Raw genomic sequence first — 17,113 nt, forward strand, 5'->3', positions numbered from 1 at the left:
GCACTTTGCCAAGCTCCATCTCATGTAGCTGTCCTTATGTCTAATCTCCCCATGCCATACCCTTTGTGTTATTTCTCTGCCCTCACCAGTTTTCACAGCTATTCCAGTTTAGCACCATCTGCAAATGCCACTGATGCACTAGATACTCCCTCCTTCAGAACATTAATTGGGAAGTTAAATTAGACCAGACCTACTTCCAGTCTCTGCAGCAGGCAGCCCACTCCTCAATACACTGCAGCATAGGCGTGCACAGCAGATTTCATTAAGGTGTGCACCCAGGCAATTTTTTTTTTTAAAGGCGAACATTTATTGAATACTCAATCATAAAGGACATTATTTTTATTCATCAAACAAACTAAAGAAATTAAAACTTAACTAAACTTAATTTCTTTTAAATTAACAACTAAACTTTACTTAAAAAATACAACACAAAATAACAACTTTTTGCTGTAGTGATAACCAGGCATATACACAGATACAGTCAATTTTCATTATCTTTAACCAGATAATGAGCTAACCCAAATTGACCAAAACAGATTAAGGTTTCTTCATCTTCCTGTCCTAGAGAATGAATCATAGATTCCAGGGTTGGAAGGGACCTCAGGAGATCATCTAGTCCAACCCCCTGCTCAAAGCAGGACCAATTCCCAACTAAATCATCCCAGCCAGGGCTTTGTCAAGCCTGACCTTAAAAACCTCTAAGGAAGGAGATTCCACCACCTCCCTAGGTAACCCATTCCAGTGCTTCACCACCTTCCTAGTGAAAAAGTTTTTCCTAATATCCAACCTAAACCTCCCCCACTGCAACTTGAGACCATAACTCCTTGTTCTGTCATCTGGTACCACTGAGAACAGTCTAGATCCATCCTCTTTGGAACCCTCTTTCAGGTAGTTGAAAGCAGCTATCAAATCCCCCCTCACTCTTCTCTTCTGCAGACTAAACAATCCCAGTTCCCTCAGCCTCTCCTCATAAGTCATGTGCTCCAGCCCCCTAATCATTTTTGTTGCCCTCCGCTGGACTCTTTCCAATTTTTCCACATCCTTCTTGTAGTGTGGGGCCCAAAACTGGGCACAGTACTCTAGATGAGGCCTCAGCAATGTCAAATAGAGGGGAATGATCACGTCCCTCGATCTGCTGGCAATGCCCCTACTTATACAGCCCAAAATGCCGTTAGCCTTCTTGGCAACAAGGGCACACTGTCGACTCATATCCAGCTTCTCGTCCACTGTAACCCCTAGGTCCTTTTCTGCAGAACTGCTTCCTAGCCATTCGGTCCCTAGTTTGTAACAGTGAATGGGATTCTTCTGTCCTAAGTGCAGGACTCTGCACTTGTCCTTGTTGAACCTCAGATTTCTTTTGGCCCAATCCTCTAATTTGTCTAGGTCCCTCTGTATCCTATCCCTACCCCCCAGCGTATCTACCACTCCTCCCAGTTTAGTATCATCTGTAAACTTGCCGAGAGTGCAGTCCACGCCATCCTCCAGATCATTAATGAAGATATTGAACAAAATCGGCCCCAGGACCGACCCTTGGGGCACTCCGCTTGAAACCGGCTGCCAACTAGACATGGAGCCATTGATCACTACCCGTTGAGCCCGACAATCTAGCCAGCTTTCTATCCACCTTATAGTCCATTCATCCAGCCCATACTTCTTTAACTTGCTGGCAAGAATACTGTGGGAGACCGTATCAAAAGCTTTGCTAAAATCAAGGAATAATGCATCCACTGCTTTTCCCTCATCCACAGACCTAGTTATCTCCTCATAGAAGGCAATTAGGTTAGTCAGGCATGACTTCCCCTTGGTGAATCCATGCTGACTGTTCCTGATCACTTTCTTCTCCTCCAAGTGCTTCAGAATTGATTCCTTGAGTACCTTCTCCATGATTTTTCCAGGGACTGGAGGTGAGGCTGACTGGCCTGTAGTTCCCCGGATCCTCCTTCTTCCCCTTTTTAAAGATGGGCACTACATTAGCCTTTTTCCAGTCATCCGGGACCTCCCCTGATCGCCACGAGTTTTCAAAGATTGCCAATGGCTCTGCAATCACATCCGCCAACTCCTTTAGCACCCTCGGATGCAGCGCATCCGGCCCCATGGACTTGTGCTCGTCCAGTTTTTCTAAATAGTCCCAAACCACTTCTTTCTCCACAGAGGGCTAGTCACCTCCTCCCCATACTGTGCTGCCCAGTGCAGCAGTCTGGGAGCTGACCTTGTTTGTGAAGACAGAGGCAAAAAAAGCATTGAGTACATTAGCTTTTTCCACATCCTCTGTCACTAGGTTGCCTCCCTCATTCAGTAAGGGGCCCACACTTTCCTTGACTTTCTTCTTGTTGCTAACATACCTGAAGAAACCCTTCTTGTTACTCTTAACATCTCTTGCTAGCTGCAACTCCAATTGTGATTTGGCCTTCCTGATTTCACTCCTGCATGCCTGAGCAATATTTTTATACTCCTCCCTGGTCATTGTCCAATCTTCCACTTCTTGTAAGCTTCTTTTTTGCGTTTAAGATCAGCAAGGATTTCACTGTTAAGCCAAGCTGGTCGCCTGCCATATTTGCTATTCTTTCTACACATCGGGATGGTTTGTTCCTGCAACCTCAATAAGGATTCTTTAAAATACAGCCAGCTCTCCTGGACTCCTTTCCCCCTCATGTTATTCTCCCAGGGGATCCTGCCCATCAGTTCCCTGAGGGAGTCAAAGTCTGCTTTTCTGAAGTCCAGGGTCCGTATTCTGCTGCTCTCCTTTCTTCCTTGTGTCAGGATCCTGAACTCGACCATCTCATGGTCACTGCCTCCCAGGTTCCCATCCACTTTTGCTTCCCCTACTAATTCTTCCCTGTTTGTGAGCAGCAGGTCTAGAAGAGCTCTGCCCCTAGTTGGTTCCTCCAGCACTTGCACCAGGAAATTGTCCCCTACACTTTCCAAAAACTTCCTGGATTGTCTGTGCACCGCTGTATTGCTCTCCCAGCAGATATCAGGGTGATTAAAGTCTCCCATGAGAACCAGGGCCTGTGATCTAGTAACTTCTGCTAGTTGCCAGAAGAAAGCCTCGTCCACCTCATCCCCCTGGTCTGGTGGTCTATAGCAGACTCCCACCAGGACATCACCCTTGTTGCTCACACTTCTAAACTTAATCCTGAGACTCTCAGGTTTTTCTGCAGTTTCATACCGGAGGTCTGAGCAGTCATACTCCTCTCTTACATACAATGCAACTCCCCCACCTTTTCTGCCCTGCCTGTCCTTCCTGAACAGTTTATAACCATCCATGACAGTACTCCAGTCATGCGAGTTATCCCACCAAGTCTCTGTTATTCCAATCATATCATAGTTCCTTGACTGTGCCAGGACTTCCAGTTCACCCTGCTTGTTTCCCAGGCTTCTTGCATTAGTGTAGAGGCACTTAAGATAACTTGCTGATCGTCCTGCTCAGCAAGTTATCGTAAGTGCCTATACACTAATGCAAGAAGCCTGGGAAACAAGCAGGGTGAACTGGAAGTCCTGGCACAGTCAAGGAACTAGACATCGCTCACCAGGTGTTATGGACTTAAATTCCTCAATCACATCATTGTAATTAACTGACGAAGCCAATTCTTGTTCAATGTACAAAATCATGAGTGAGTCGAGGCGCTGTTGGGACATTGTACTTCTTAGTTTGTTTTTTACATGTGTTAGTTTTGAAAAGGCTCTTTCACCTGAACAGCTTGTAACAGGTAAGACTGCAAAGCATTGAATACATTTGTAAAAGGCCTGGAACATGGCAGACCGATCCGATTCCTTCAGCCAATCAAGCCACTCTCTGGTGGTGTTCGTAGTGCTACCTTTAGGAACAGATCCGTCATAACCCCGAACCAATCCGACTTCAGCTTCCAACTCATCCAAGGACATTTTAAATTTGTTGCCAATGATTCTCATATCGTCCCTACCAATGTCTAAGTTCAGCAGTTTTCTGTTTGCAGTCACAATTTTACAAATCTCCTGTTCAAATCACTGGTCAATGCCAGTAATCATTGAGTCTAGGAGTGGGTAAAATTAAGTTAGTCTTTCCTGCTCCTCTTTTGTATCAAAGTGATGCTGGGACTCAAACGCGTCATCAATACGAGTGGACGTTTTTCTCTTCTTAACTGGGGGAATCGATATATCATTCTCTACACACATTTTCACACTGTCATTGAAAATAGATTGAAAATATTCTGGGCCACTTCTCATCGCAGCCAAAGAGTTATGCAAGCTTTTCACCCCTGTCATTGCAGTAAGTAAGTTGAGATCTGGAGCTTGAAGACCCTTACTCACTTTTACCACCATCTGGAGAATAGGGTGCATCATGTAAAGGCCAAAGATGAACTTGAATGAATTTAGTTCATGGATAAGACCCCTGGCTTTTATTTTAGCGTCAGCAAGGCGAGTTGTTTCGATAATCTCTTGTAAAGCTTGTAAAATGATGGAGTAGTTTTGTTTTACAGCAGCCACTGCTTCTGCTCTGCATGCCATCTTGTGTTTGACAGTGACTTCAAAGTCTTCAACTGGGATCCTACTTCTTGTGAAATCTTCTCCATTACTGCATGTCACACAGGACTCCCCTCCATGAAGGCATAAAGAGTCTGAATAACACCAAAAAAAATCAAAGACAGTTCTGTTTTGTTTACTTGAAGTGCACGCATCTACTAGGACGAGGTTCAAACAATGCGCATAGCAGTGTACATCGAGTATTTCACTGTTTCTTTCTTTACATTTCATTTGAACTCCCGCAGTACATCCAGACATAGTAGATGCACCATCAAAACAGACAGACATCACTGATGACCAGTCAATTTTAAGAATGCCAAGGACGTCATTTAACTGGTCAAAAATAGACTGAGCATCAACTGTTAATAGTCTCTGAACAGACACAAAATGTTCAACTGGACTATGTTTTTCCATTGTCAAAATACCGCACCACAATGGACATCTGTTCATGGTGTCCACAGTCAGTAGTGTCGTCGGCAATTATTGAGACCATTTTTCCATTTAGTGAAGACACAATCTTTTGTTGCACAACGTTGTGCAAGGCCACAATTAAACCATTTTGGATGCGATTACTCAGATAGGTAGCGTTTCGAGGAGATTGTTGCACATGCTTTGCCATTACGGGATCATATTTTTGGAGCATATTGACAAGATTTAGAAATAAACCTCTCTCAAAACTGTCAGCTTTTTCATTGTGACCCCTGAATGGTCTCCCACCTTCGCCAAACACAGAACAATGTCAGTCAGTCGCTCTATTACACTTCGGTTATGGCACCGTTCTTCTTCTTGTTTAGACAGAGAAGCCTGCTTGCCCTCATCCAACAATACATCAATAGGTTTCCCTTCATTAAAACTTGACCATGAAGAACAGCTCAACACATGAGATTTTGACAGTTGGTGGTTTTTAAAACATTCATTAGCCTTATGCCAGTTTCTGAATCCCTTATCAATAAATGCTGGATCAGTGTGACCTTTGTTTGCTGCATCATTAGAGGAGAAGAAACGGCAGTAAAAGCAAAATGCTGCGACCTTTGATGGGCTATACTCCAACCACCTATACTTTTCATACAAATCGGACTGAAAACTTCTTTGTTTATTCCCTATTTTACTTCTAGGAAACATGCTCAATCTAGGCTGATAAGGACCTCTAGATTAGGGGTCGGCAACCTACGGCATGCGTGCCAAAAATGGCACGCGAGCCGATTTTGAGTGGCACGCTGCTGCCCACTGAGGAGGAGGAGGAGGAGGGGCCGGAAAGCGCTACACTGGGGGAAGAAGCGGGGGAGGGGGGAAGCTTGGCTGCCACAGGACCAAGCTTCTGCCTCCTGCCCCGGCCGGGGAGAGCGGTGCGGGGGAGGTCCCGGCCCCCCCGCCCACCGCTCTCCCCTGCGGGGGCAGGAGACAGAAGCTTGGTCCTGCGGCAGCCAAGCTTCCCCCCTTCCCTGCTTCTTCCCACAGCTTGGTGCGTTCCGGCCCCTCCTCCTCCCTCTCACTCTCCCTGCCGGCGATGGCCCTTGCAAGGGGGAGGGGGAGCAGAGCAGAGCCGAGCAGCAGCGTGCTCGCTGCTCCATAGAGGAGGCAGAGAGAGGTAGGGACGGGCCTTGGGGAAGGGAGTGGAACCGGGCATATCCCTCCCAGCCCCCTGCCATGAGCCGCTCAGGGTAGGGGGCTGGGAGCACTCCCACGAGCTGAGCACCCCAGCCTTCTGCCCTGAACCCCCCCCCACACCCAGCCTTCTGCCCTGCACCTCCACACACCCCCAGCCCTCTGCCCTGACCTGGAGTCCCCCCAACACCCAGCCCTCTGCCCTTACCCCTGAACCCCCCACATATCTAGCCTTCTGCCCTGCACCCCCACACCCGCCAGCCTTCTGCCCTGACCCCTGAATCCCCCCACATCCCCACTGCCCTCTGCCCTGAACCCCCCACATCCCCACTGCCCTCTGCCCGTACCTCTGTACCCCTCCCATGCACACTCAGCCTTCTGCCCTGCACCCTCTGCCCTGACCCCTGAACCCCCCCCCCCAGGTCTGGGGTCTCGGCTGCCGGCCCCTTGCTAGCCGGCATCCCGGCCACAAGCCCTGCTCAGCCCGCTGCAGACCTAGGTGAACAGAACCCCAGGCGGGAAGCGGGCTGAGCAGGCTGGCGGCGTAAGATCAGCATTTTAATTTAATTTTAAATGAAGCTTCTTAAACATTTTGAAAACCTTGTTTACTTTACATACAACAATAGTTTAGTTATATAATATAGACTTAGAGAGAGACACCTTCTAAAAAACGTTAACATGTATTACCGGCACGCGAAACCTTAAATTAAAGTGAATAAATGAAGACTCGGCACACCACTTCTGAAAGGTTGCCTACCCCTGCTCTAGATAATCGAGACTGGCGTTCTAATCTATTTTTTGGCATATCACAGACCGGGTCATCAGATGGAATGTTTGATGGCTTTGAATAGGAACTACACTGACCTGAACTAAGAGACAAAGTCTGTTTCTGTTGGTCATTACTCAGTTTATCGCACGCACTGGAACTGGTGGCGGCATTATCTTCATGTAAGTTCTTAACCGAGGAGTCCGAGGTATTTGCACTACTGTCAGCACATTCATTATAATTCAGTTTGTCTGCTCCTTTTCTTATCTTAACAACAAACCAATCCATATTTTAAAATTAAAAGGGGGTATCATACGATTGAATTAAAACGTAAAGCCACGGGCTTGTTATGCTATTTCAGTAGAGTACACGCGACAAAATTACAAACACTGTAGACACTGCACTGGGCACGCCTGACGCGGCCGCTTATATAGGTCAAAGAATTTTCTAGAATAGTAGTCGGAAGGGGAGGGGAGGACCAACGGTAATGCAGTGCCGCAGTAGTGGGGACGCATGATGCGAGCGAACGCGGGCTTTTTATACATTTCTACAACATCTATATTACGCAATTCGGCGCTTATTGCATAATACAACAATCCATACTTTAAAACTAAAAGAGCGTATCATGCGATTAAATTAAAACACAAAGTCACTTTTTTTTGAGACATTAGGGCAGGGGTGGGCAAACTTTTTGGGCTGAGGGCCACATCGGGGTGAGGAAATTGTATGCAGGGCCGGGGAAAGGGGCTGGGGTGCGGGAGGGAGTGCAGGGTGTGGGAGGGGGTGCGGTGTGCAGGAATGGGCTCAGGGCAAGGGATTGGGGCAGAGGAGGGGTGCAGAGTGTATGAGGGGGCTCAGGGAAGAGGATTGGGGTGCAGGAGGGGTGCGGAGTGCAGGCAGGGGGCTTAGGGCAGGGAGTTGGGGTGCATGGGGGTGCAGGGTGCAGCAGGGGGCTAAGGACAAGGGGTTGGGGTGCATGGGGGTGCAGGGTGCAGCAGGGGGCTCAGGACAGGGGGTTGGAGTGCGAGGTGCAGGCAGGGGGCTTAGGGCAGGGAGTTGGGGTGCAGGAGGGGTGCAGGAAGGGGCTCAGGGTGCAGGGTGCGGCGGGGGCTCAGGGCAGGGGGTTGGGGTGCAGAAGGGGTGCAGCAGGGGGCTCAGGACAGGGAGTTGGGGGGCTGGGTGCAGGAGGGGTTCGGGCTCCAGCCCAGCGCCGCTTACCTAAAGCGGCTCGGGGTGGCAGCAGCGCACTCCCTGACTGCCTACCCTGGCCTCACACCGCACCACTCACCACGTCCCTGTGCAGCCCCTGGGGGAGTGGGGGAGGGGCACAGGGCTCCGCGCGCTGCCTTTGCCACGCCTCCAGGTACCTCCCCCGAAGCTCCCATTGGCCGTGGTTCGCCGTTCCTGGCCATTGGGAGCTGCAGGGGGCGGTGCCTGGAGGAACGCAAAGAGCCCTCTGCCCCCCACCTCCGGGGCCCCAGGGACGTGGTGCCGGCTGCTTCTGAGAGCAGCGCGGGGCCTGTGGCACCACGGGGGGCAAGTCCCATGGGCCCACCCCTGCATTAGGGTGTGCCTGGGCACACCCGGCACACCCCACGCGCATGCCTATGCACTGCAGTTTACCATAACCCTTTCTTTATTTAGAGTCTGTGACCAATGCGCAATTCTACATGGCAGTTTTCCTACCTAATCCAATTTGAAATCATAACAATTTCATAAGATACTACTGAATGTTTTACTAACATCAATCATATGGCAGCTACTGTGTTCTCCTCATGCTCTAATTTTGTAATTCAAACCAAAAACCAATAAAGCTTTATTAGCAATATTTATTAATATTGCTTGTTTGGGGGGGACGGATAGCTCAGTGGTTTGAGCATTGGCCTGCTAAACCAAGGGTTGTGAGTTCAATCCTTGAGGGGGCCATCTAGGGATCTGGGGTAAAAATCTGTCTGGGGATTGGCCCTGCTTTGAGCAGGGGGTTGGACTAGATGACCTCCTGAGGTCCCTTCCAACCCTGATATTCTATGTTTGCCCCACTTCCCCCACCCCTCAATTCTGCCACTATGAACACAGCTAATGTGGTTCAAAACCCACCGAAATTATCCATGACCTGGACAGAATACCGTTCACAGTGGTTGACACCTTGGAGCACAGTGAGCAAGGGATATTCATTTAACTGTCAAGCATGAAAAGAGGAAACTTGCCTCAGGTAAATAATGTGACTGCAAAGAGCCTAAACATGTTGCCCCAACTCAGAGGTGTCAGAAGGCGTAACCAGGGTACTATTAATGTCCAAGAGCAACATACGCCTTTAGATTTTCCTCCACCTACCCTAGATTGACAAGGGCAGAGCACATACAAAGTCTACACTGCTTCCTTTGGCTGGTTAAAACAGATTCCTTATTGCAGCTATTTGTTATAATAGGTACCAGCACTGGGCTCAGCTCTTTAAAAGAGACATTGAAATTTTCAAAGCAATATAGGAGATTTAGACAGGTTCAGTAGGTGGCAAGAAGCTGGCATGCTGTACAATATGGTGAATCTGGAAGGACTTTATACTATAGGATATTGTATCTCATGTAACCTCATAAAAGGGGTCTTGAGCAGGGGAGAGGGTATCCTGTGTGCATGCCAGCAGCTGTGTAGAAGAAGCAAAGGGATGTTCACATGTATTATGCTATAAGCTCATAGAATTGACACAATTTTAGTGGGGAAATATGTAACAAAACATCATGAGATCCATGAACCCTAGCAGAAGCTGGTATATTGTAAAGACTTCACTTGCAGCACAACAGCAACCCGAACAGGTCTGCTATATAACAAGGAAGGGACACAAGAGTTGTGCATGAAAGCCATCCTATACGTTCACCCAAAGAATAATCATATGAGGCCACCTGCCATGCAATATAAATCCCTCCATTCTGTTCATTTGTACACGGCATGGGAAGACTTCATTCCCACTTATTGCTCTACAAGGAATAAAGCAATATAATAACAATGCTATTTTACACTTATACAAGCAGCAAAGAGTCCTGTGGCACCTTATAGACTAACAGACGTATTGGAGCATGAGCTTTCGTGGCTGAATACCACGAAAGCTCATGCTCCAATATGTCTGTTAGTCTATAAGGTGCCACAGGACTCTTAGTCTGGATCTGTAAAAGCAGCAAACACGGCTACCCCTCTTACATTTATACGTTATAAGTATGAGCAATGCCACATTGAATTGCAGCCACTTCTGGAGTGGAGATAGCACCTGATCATTACACTGTATACTACAACTGCATCAGAAGAGGAGGTAATGTTGACCAAGAATGCCAGGGCAATCACTTGTTCTTATCAAGGTACTGGTAATGTCCATGAAGAGCAGATAGGGCCTTGGTTTTTAAAGACTTGTTTGAAAGAGACAACTTGCAGTAACTGCATGGAAGTTAATGAATCCACCTGGGAAAGCTGAAGGGCTGAATCAAACCTGCTGGGATTTGAATTTATGGTTCAAGGGATTTCAGACCTGTTGCTGAGACCACATTATCGTGCTTGTTACACAACAGTAAACAAATTCTGTACCCTGCTCAGTAATAGGGTCATCAGCGGCGGCTCCAGGCACCAGCGCTCCAAGCGCGTGCCTGGGGCGGCAAGCCGCGGGGGGCGCCCTGCCGGTCCCTGCGAGGGCGGCAGTCAGGCAGCCTTCGGCGGCATGCCTGCGGGAGGTCCGCTGGTCCCATGGATTCGGTGGTGGGGACGCCGAAGCCGTGGGACCGGCGGACCTCCCGCAGGCATGCCGCCGAATCCGCGGGACCGGGGACCTTCCGCAGGCAAGCCGCCGAAGGCAGCCTGCCTGCCGTGCTTGGGGCGGCAAAAAAGCTAGAGCCGCCCCTGAGGGTGATATATTCATGTATCTCACATAGAAGAAAAGCTGTCTACTAGAAATTGTTCTAAGTAAAAACGTCTGCCCCACCTCAGGTGAAGCCTCAAAGGGAAGCCGCTCAGCAGCTACAGTGACACAATCACAGAGCATCTCCCTCCCGAGGACAGAGTATGGTCCCTGGGCTGCCTACATAAAATCACAGGGGACTGGAGGCCCACATGGAGAGTCTCCTTCTCTCTGTGTGGAGGATAGTGCAATCCACTACTGGGGCCCATCTCCTGCCCTGCAGAGCCCTCTCCCTAGATAAAGAGGGTATGGGCAGGGGCCAATGGAGAAGGGCCAAGGATGGAGCTGGCGAACCAAGCATCATCCTCCCCTAAAAGCCCTGTGGAAAAGGTGGCAGCATGAAATGAAACAGAGCTGAATTTTCACTTCCTTGCCCCCTCCATGCTGCAGAAATCCAGGGGGGCAGCACTTGCCGTGGAAACCCTTGTCACACTGTCAGAGAACCACAGAACCAGGGCAGAGGAATGGAGGACCCTGGCTATTGGTGTTCAGTTCCATAGGATTTGGGGGCAGAACCACTGCCACACAGAACATGTGCCCCCCCGCCCTCCCAAACAGTTCAGGGAGAATTCTGCAGGGGGGTTGTCAGGAGGTTTTCTGCCCTCCCTCCCCTTCAGTTTGGCATCTCTGCAGTATGGGCGGTCCACAGGCCACAGCTAGGAACAGCCAGTGCTGTGACCTGACTGGCTGAACACCCAGAACAGGCCCACTCAGCTATGCTTCCTGATCCCAGCATGTGAACTGGAACCAATTAAGGGGCATCTAAGAGTTCCTACATAAGAATCACCACAGCACCTTGTCATACCTGTACAGCAGATGCCAAAGTAAGCAAGAGTCTTTTGGCCCAATCCTGGATTCCACGGTATTTGTATTATTTGGGTAACACCTATCTCCTCCAGATATGAAGTCACAAACAGTAGCACCTCAAAATGATTCCCATACACCCAGCATTAGCCATCTGTGAAAAATCCATGCCATCATCTGAATTCTTCTGGACCACAATAGAATTTCTTTCTAATCCCATTGGACCAAAGTTGTATTTTTCACATTAAAACATCTACACTCCAGCTTCTGTCCTCTTGCTAAACTCACAGGGCTGTCATATGCTGAAGAGAATTTCATCTTCTTTATAGAATATGTATATTTTAAAAGTATTCACTGTGCATTTTAGCCTCATGTTGTGGGCAGACATTCCAGAAGCTGCATTGAAAGCTTTGATGGACAGATTTCTTTATAAACTAAAATACTTAGGGCTGTCGATTAATCACAGTTAACTCACGCGATTAACTAAAAAAATTAATTGCGATTAATCGCATTGTTAAACAATAGAATACCAATTGAAATGTATTAAATATTTTGGATGTTTTTCTACATTTTCAAATATACTGATTTCTTTTACAACACAGAATACAAAGTGTACAGTGCTCACTTTATATTATTATTTTTATTACAAATATTTGCACTGTAAAAATTATAAAGAAATAGTATTTTAGTTCACCTCATACAAGTCCTGTAGTGCAATCTATTTATCGAGAAAGTGTAACTTTCAAATAGATTTTTTTTCTCCCAATAACTGCACTCAAAAACAAAACAATGTAAAACTTTAGAGCCTACAAGTCCACTCAGTCCTACTTCTTGTTCTGTCAATCGCTAAGACAAACAAGTTTGTTTACATTTATGGGAGATACCACTGCCTGCTTCTTATTTACAATGTCACCTGAAAGTGAGAACCGGAGTTCACATGGCACTTTTGTAGCCGGCGTTGCAAGGTATTTACATGCCAGATATGCTAAACATCCGTATGCCCCTTCATGCTTCGACCACCATTCCAGAGGAAATGCTTCCATGCTGATGATGCTCATTAAAAAACATAATGCATTTATTAAATTTGTGACTGAACGACTTGGAGAATTGTATGTCTCCTGTTCTGTTTTACCTGCATTGTGCCATATATTTCATGTTATAGCAGTCTCGAATGATGACCCAGCACATATTGTTCATTTTAAGAACACTTTCACAGCAGATTTGACAAAATGCAAAGAAGGTACCAATGTGAGATTTCTAAAGATAGCTACAGCATTCGACCTAAGGTTTAAGAATCTGAAAAGCCTTCCAAAAATCTGAGAGTGACAAGGGATGGAGCATGCTTTCGGAAGTTTTAAAAGAGCAACACTCGGATGCGGAAACTACAGAACCTGAACCACCAACAAAGAAAATCAACCTTTTACTGGTGGCATCTGATTCAGATGATGAAAATGAACATGCGTCAGTCCGCTCTGCTTTGGATTGTTATCGAGCAGAACCTGTCATCAGCAAGGACGCATGTCCTCTGGAATGGTGGTTGAAGCCTGAAGGGACATATGAATCTTTAGCACATCTGGCACGTAAATATCTTGCGACGCCAGCTACAAAAGTGCCATGCAAACACCTGTTCTCACTTTCAGGTGACATTGTAAACAAGAAGCAGGCAGCATTATCTCCTGCAAATTGTAACCAAACTTGTTTGTCTGAGGAATTGGCTGAACAAGAAGTAGGACTGGGTGGACTTGTAGGCTCTAAAGTTTTACATTTGAATGCAGTTATTTTTTGTACATAATTCTACATTTGTAAGTTCAACTTTCATGATAAAGAGATTGCCCTACAGTACTTGTATGAGGTGAACTGAAAAATACTATTTCTTTTGTTTTTTACAGTGCAAATATTTGTAATCAAAAATATAAAGTGAGAACTGTACACTTTTTATTCTGTGTTGTAATTGAAATCAATCTATTTGAAAATGTAGAAAACATCCAAAATATTTAAATAAATGGTATTCTATTATTAACAGTGCGATTAATCGCAATTAACTTTTTTTAATTGCTTGACAGCCCTAAAAATAATCTGAACTATATTGCCTTCTGCACTGTCCATTTCTAACTACATCACTTCCTCTCTTCTTACCCCACTATTACCATCATTGGGATTTAATGTTGTGCCTTAGAGCTTCAGAGTGACAAGTTGCTTTAAGTCTATTTGTCAGCGCAGCATCGACTGGGCTCTACAGAGAACTCGGCTATAATTTTTTCTAGCAAAAAGAGCCTCCCCCTGGGTTCATATGAAAAGTTCACTTCCTCCAATCTGCTTAGCAGTGAATGGCTAAGACTGGGGAAGCAGCCAGTGCTACTAATGGACCTATTCCCTCTATGATTGTCCACATAATATCAGCCCAGCAGCCACTAAGAAGCAAAAGGAAAATATCTCTAGAGGGCTGCAGCTGTGTTTGCCACACAGCAGGGATGGAGCCAACTCTCTGCCATCTTCATGGCCAATATTCCACAGTCAGTTTAAGATGTGAAGCTCATCTATTTAAAAAACAACAACTCCCAAGTCCCATCAAGGAACAGAGAAGTTTTTCAGGATCTCCCAGGAGCCATAAGAACGGCCACACTGGGTCAAACCAAAGTATCCTGTCTTCTGACAGTGGCCAGGGCCAGATGCTTCAGAGGGGATGAACAGAACAGGTAATCATCAAAAGATCCATCCCCTGTCGCCCATTCCCAGCTTCTGGCAAACAGAGGCTCTCCCTGTCCATCCTGGTTAATAGTCATTGATGAACCTATCCTCCATGAACTTATCTAGTCTTTTTTGAACCCCATCTTGGCCTGCACAACATCCTCTGGCAAGGAGTTCCACAGGTTGACTGTGCATTGTGTGAAGAAATACTTCCTTTTGTTTGTTTTAAATATGCTGCCTATTCATTTCATTTGGCAACTCCTAGTTCTTGTGTTATGAGGAGTAAATAATATTTCCTTATTTACTTTCTCCACACCAGTCATGATTTTATAGACCTCTATTGTATCCCTCTTAGTCGTCTCTTTTCCAAGCTGAAAATTCCCAGTTTTATTAATCTTTCCTCATCAGTCTTACCATATTAAAAGGTAACAGGGATGGGCAATATACACCCAAATTCTATAGCATGGAATAAGTACTAAGAAAAGAAAACCTTTCAAAGGGTAAAAGTAATGGCCTGAGACATTCCAATAAATGGGGTATTTGGTAGGTTTGGCTTTTCACAGGATGGCTTTTTTATTACAGGAGATCACCTCACTGAGAAAGCTACCACCAGCTGTGTGGTCAGACATGCAGATGCAAACCAAACCAGGCAAACTCAAAGTATTTGCCATTTACAAGGATTGAAAGGATCCACTCTGATGACTAGCTCATTAAAACATTAAACCCCTGCCTCAGTGGGGCTGGCATTTGGCAGAGGGCATAATGAGCAATATCAATTGATGATGCTAGCAGAACTGGGGAATATGCCCTGGGTAGAACCTTCACAGATGAATTAACTCTTTGAAGGTTGTAAAAAGCAACAGAGGGTCCTGTGGCACCTTTAAGACTAACAGAAGTATTGGGAGCATAAGCTTTCGTGGGTAAGAACCTCACTTCTTCAGATGCAAGATCCATTACTTGCATCTGAAGAAGTGAGGTTCTTACCCACAAAAGCTTATGCTCCCAATACTTCTGTTAGTCTTAAAGGTGCCACAGGACCCTCTGTTGCTTTTTACAGATTCAGACTAACAGGGCTACCCCTCTGATCTTTGAAGGTTGTTCATTTGAAAACAGTTATACGACACTTGAGAGAATTGCATGGTATGATCGTATGTGCTAGCATGTCAGACATTTAGGAGTGAACTTTCTGTTTTGCACAGGATAAGCAAATATTTATCATATATTAGACATTTTTCAAATATTAGCCATACAGCTATAGGTACTGTGTATGTCAGCATTTCTAGAATGCAGAGGTACAATGTAGTTTCTACTGAAAAATGTTCCTACTCTAAGTAGCCATTAGTTACATTCCCTACAGAAGGACTGTTGAGAGAGAGAGAGAGAGAGAGATTATTTCTATTAGCTTAATACACCCATAATAAATGCAGCATGAACTGCACTGTTTATTAGTCCTTGAGGTGCTCACTCACACATACAGTAACCAAAGGGACAGTGAGATTTTGCCCCACAGGGTGTTTCTGAGGAACACAAAAAGTTATGTCATTGGTATATGAACTTTACATATATAATTGTGATTTCCTGATTGCAAATCAATGCCATTAATTACTTGAGATTTGTTTGTGTTATTCCCATGAGTGATTGTTTTGACAGGCCTCCCGCTAGTCAGATGGTTCCTTACACCTCATGTCATTTGCTATTTAAACCCACTGGAAAGCCAGAATAAAGCTAAAAATAAATAAGCAGGTCAGCCTAAGTTAAAGGGAGCAAGGAAACCAGCATCTTATCTCTCCCCACCCACACAAACCAGCCTGATTGTCTTGTCAGTTTAGTTTGCTTTGCAGAGATATTACCTTGTCTGGAAAAACAATGAGGCATCTAAAATGTTTGCATGTTCGAGCACTACTCGCCTGGTGAATTTCACCGGAAAGAAAGAGAAGAGACAAATGCAAACACCTGCAATACTGAGTCTCATTATGCCCCCTCTCTCACACACACACACACACACACTGCCCTCTGCAAATGCCCAGATTTCTTCTATGCTGACATGTGTAATGCAGTTAGCCCAGTTAGACTGCACACCCCAGGCATCACATTGAATTGTGTTGGCATTTCGTTTAGCAAGGCATTGTTTTCTTCCCAGCATTGCCAGAATCTTCTTGGGTAGTTATTTTTATCCCACCCTTGCTATAAACTTGTCTAGACAGAAGTGATCACTCACCTAACTTTCGCTGCTACAGAAGACATAGCATCATTCCTCAGAGTCTTCCTTTTGGATACAGCTGTGCCCATATTCGCTCGGAGAAAAGCTTTGGAGGCAACATTCATTGCACAAAACCTCTGCCCATAACGCTGAGGGGAAATAGCGATAACAAAGAGACGGCAAGAAGTCCTGCAGTATGCCCCGATCTGCTGCTTTATTCCTCCTGTCGCTGAGCCATGTGTACTCAGGATCCCAGCTTGGCATTCAAGGGGCCAAGCCCTGCCATGGCACAGGATCTGTATTGCCTCCTGCCATTCATCTCCTGGCAGGCTGAAGGAGACGCACAATAGACCCGGCTCTTGCTAGTAAAACGCTTCAGCAAAGCCGCTGCCTGTTTCCCCGTTTGCTGCCTTCTCATGGATGGCTGCAGGAGGCTGGGTAATGGGAGGTTTAAGGAAGCTCCCTCCCTTCCCCTCCCCCCCGTGCTGACATCATGGAAGGCATGTGAAGGAGGGGAGAAGGGGGCTCGTCTCCAGGGAAAGGGGCGCTCAGCAGCGAGAAGTGAACGCTGCAAAACCAGCTCAAGGAGAAAAGGATGCGACTCAACGAA

General features: G+C 46.3%; 1 protein-coding gene across 1 annotated transcript in view; it reads right to left on the bottom strand.

Annotated features, from left to right (window-relative positions):
• The window catches only part of NSMF (NMDA receptor synaptonuclear signaling and neuronal migration factor), a 74,380-nt gene extending 57,752 nt beyond the window's left edge, over positions 1-16,628 (bottom strand). The window contains exon 1 of the mRNA XM_065418597.1: positions 16,522-16,628. Coding sequence (XP_065274669.1) covers positions 16,522-16,628 — 107 coding nt within the window. The remainder of the gene's footprint in view (positions 1-16,521) is intronic.
• Between the last annotated feature and the right edge of the window lie 485 nt (positions 16,629-17,113).

The sequence above is a fragment of the Emys orbicularis genome, chromosome 18, assembly GCF_028017835.1.
Source record: "Emys orbicularis isolate rEmyOrb1 chromosome 18, rEmyOrb1.hap1, whole genome shotgun sequence".
Taxonomy (NCBI): domain Eukaryota; kingdom Metazoa; phylum Chordata; order Testudines; family Emydidae; genus Emys; species Emys orbicularis.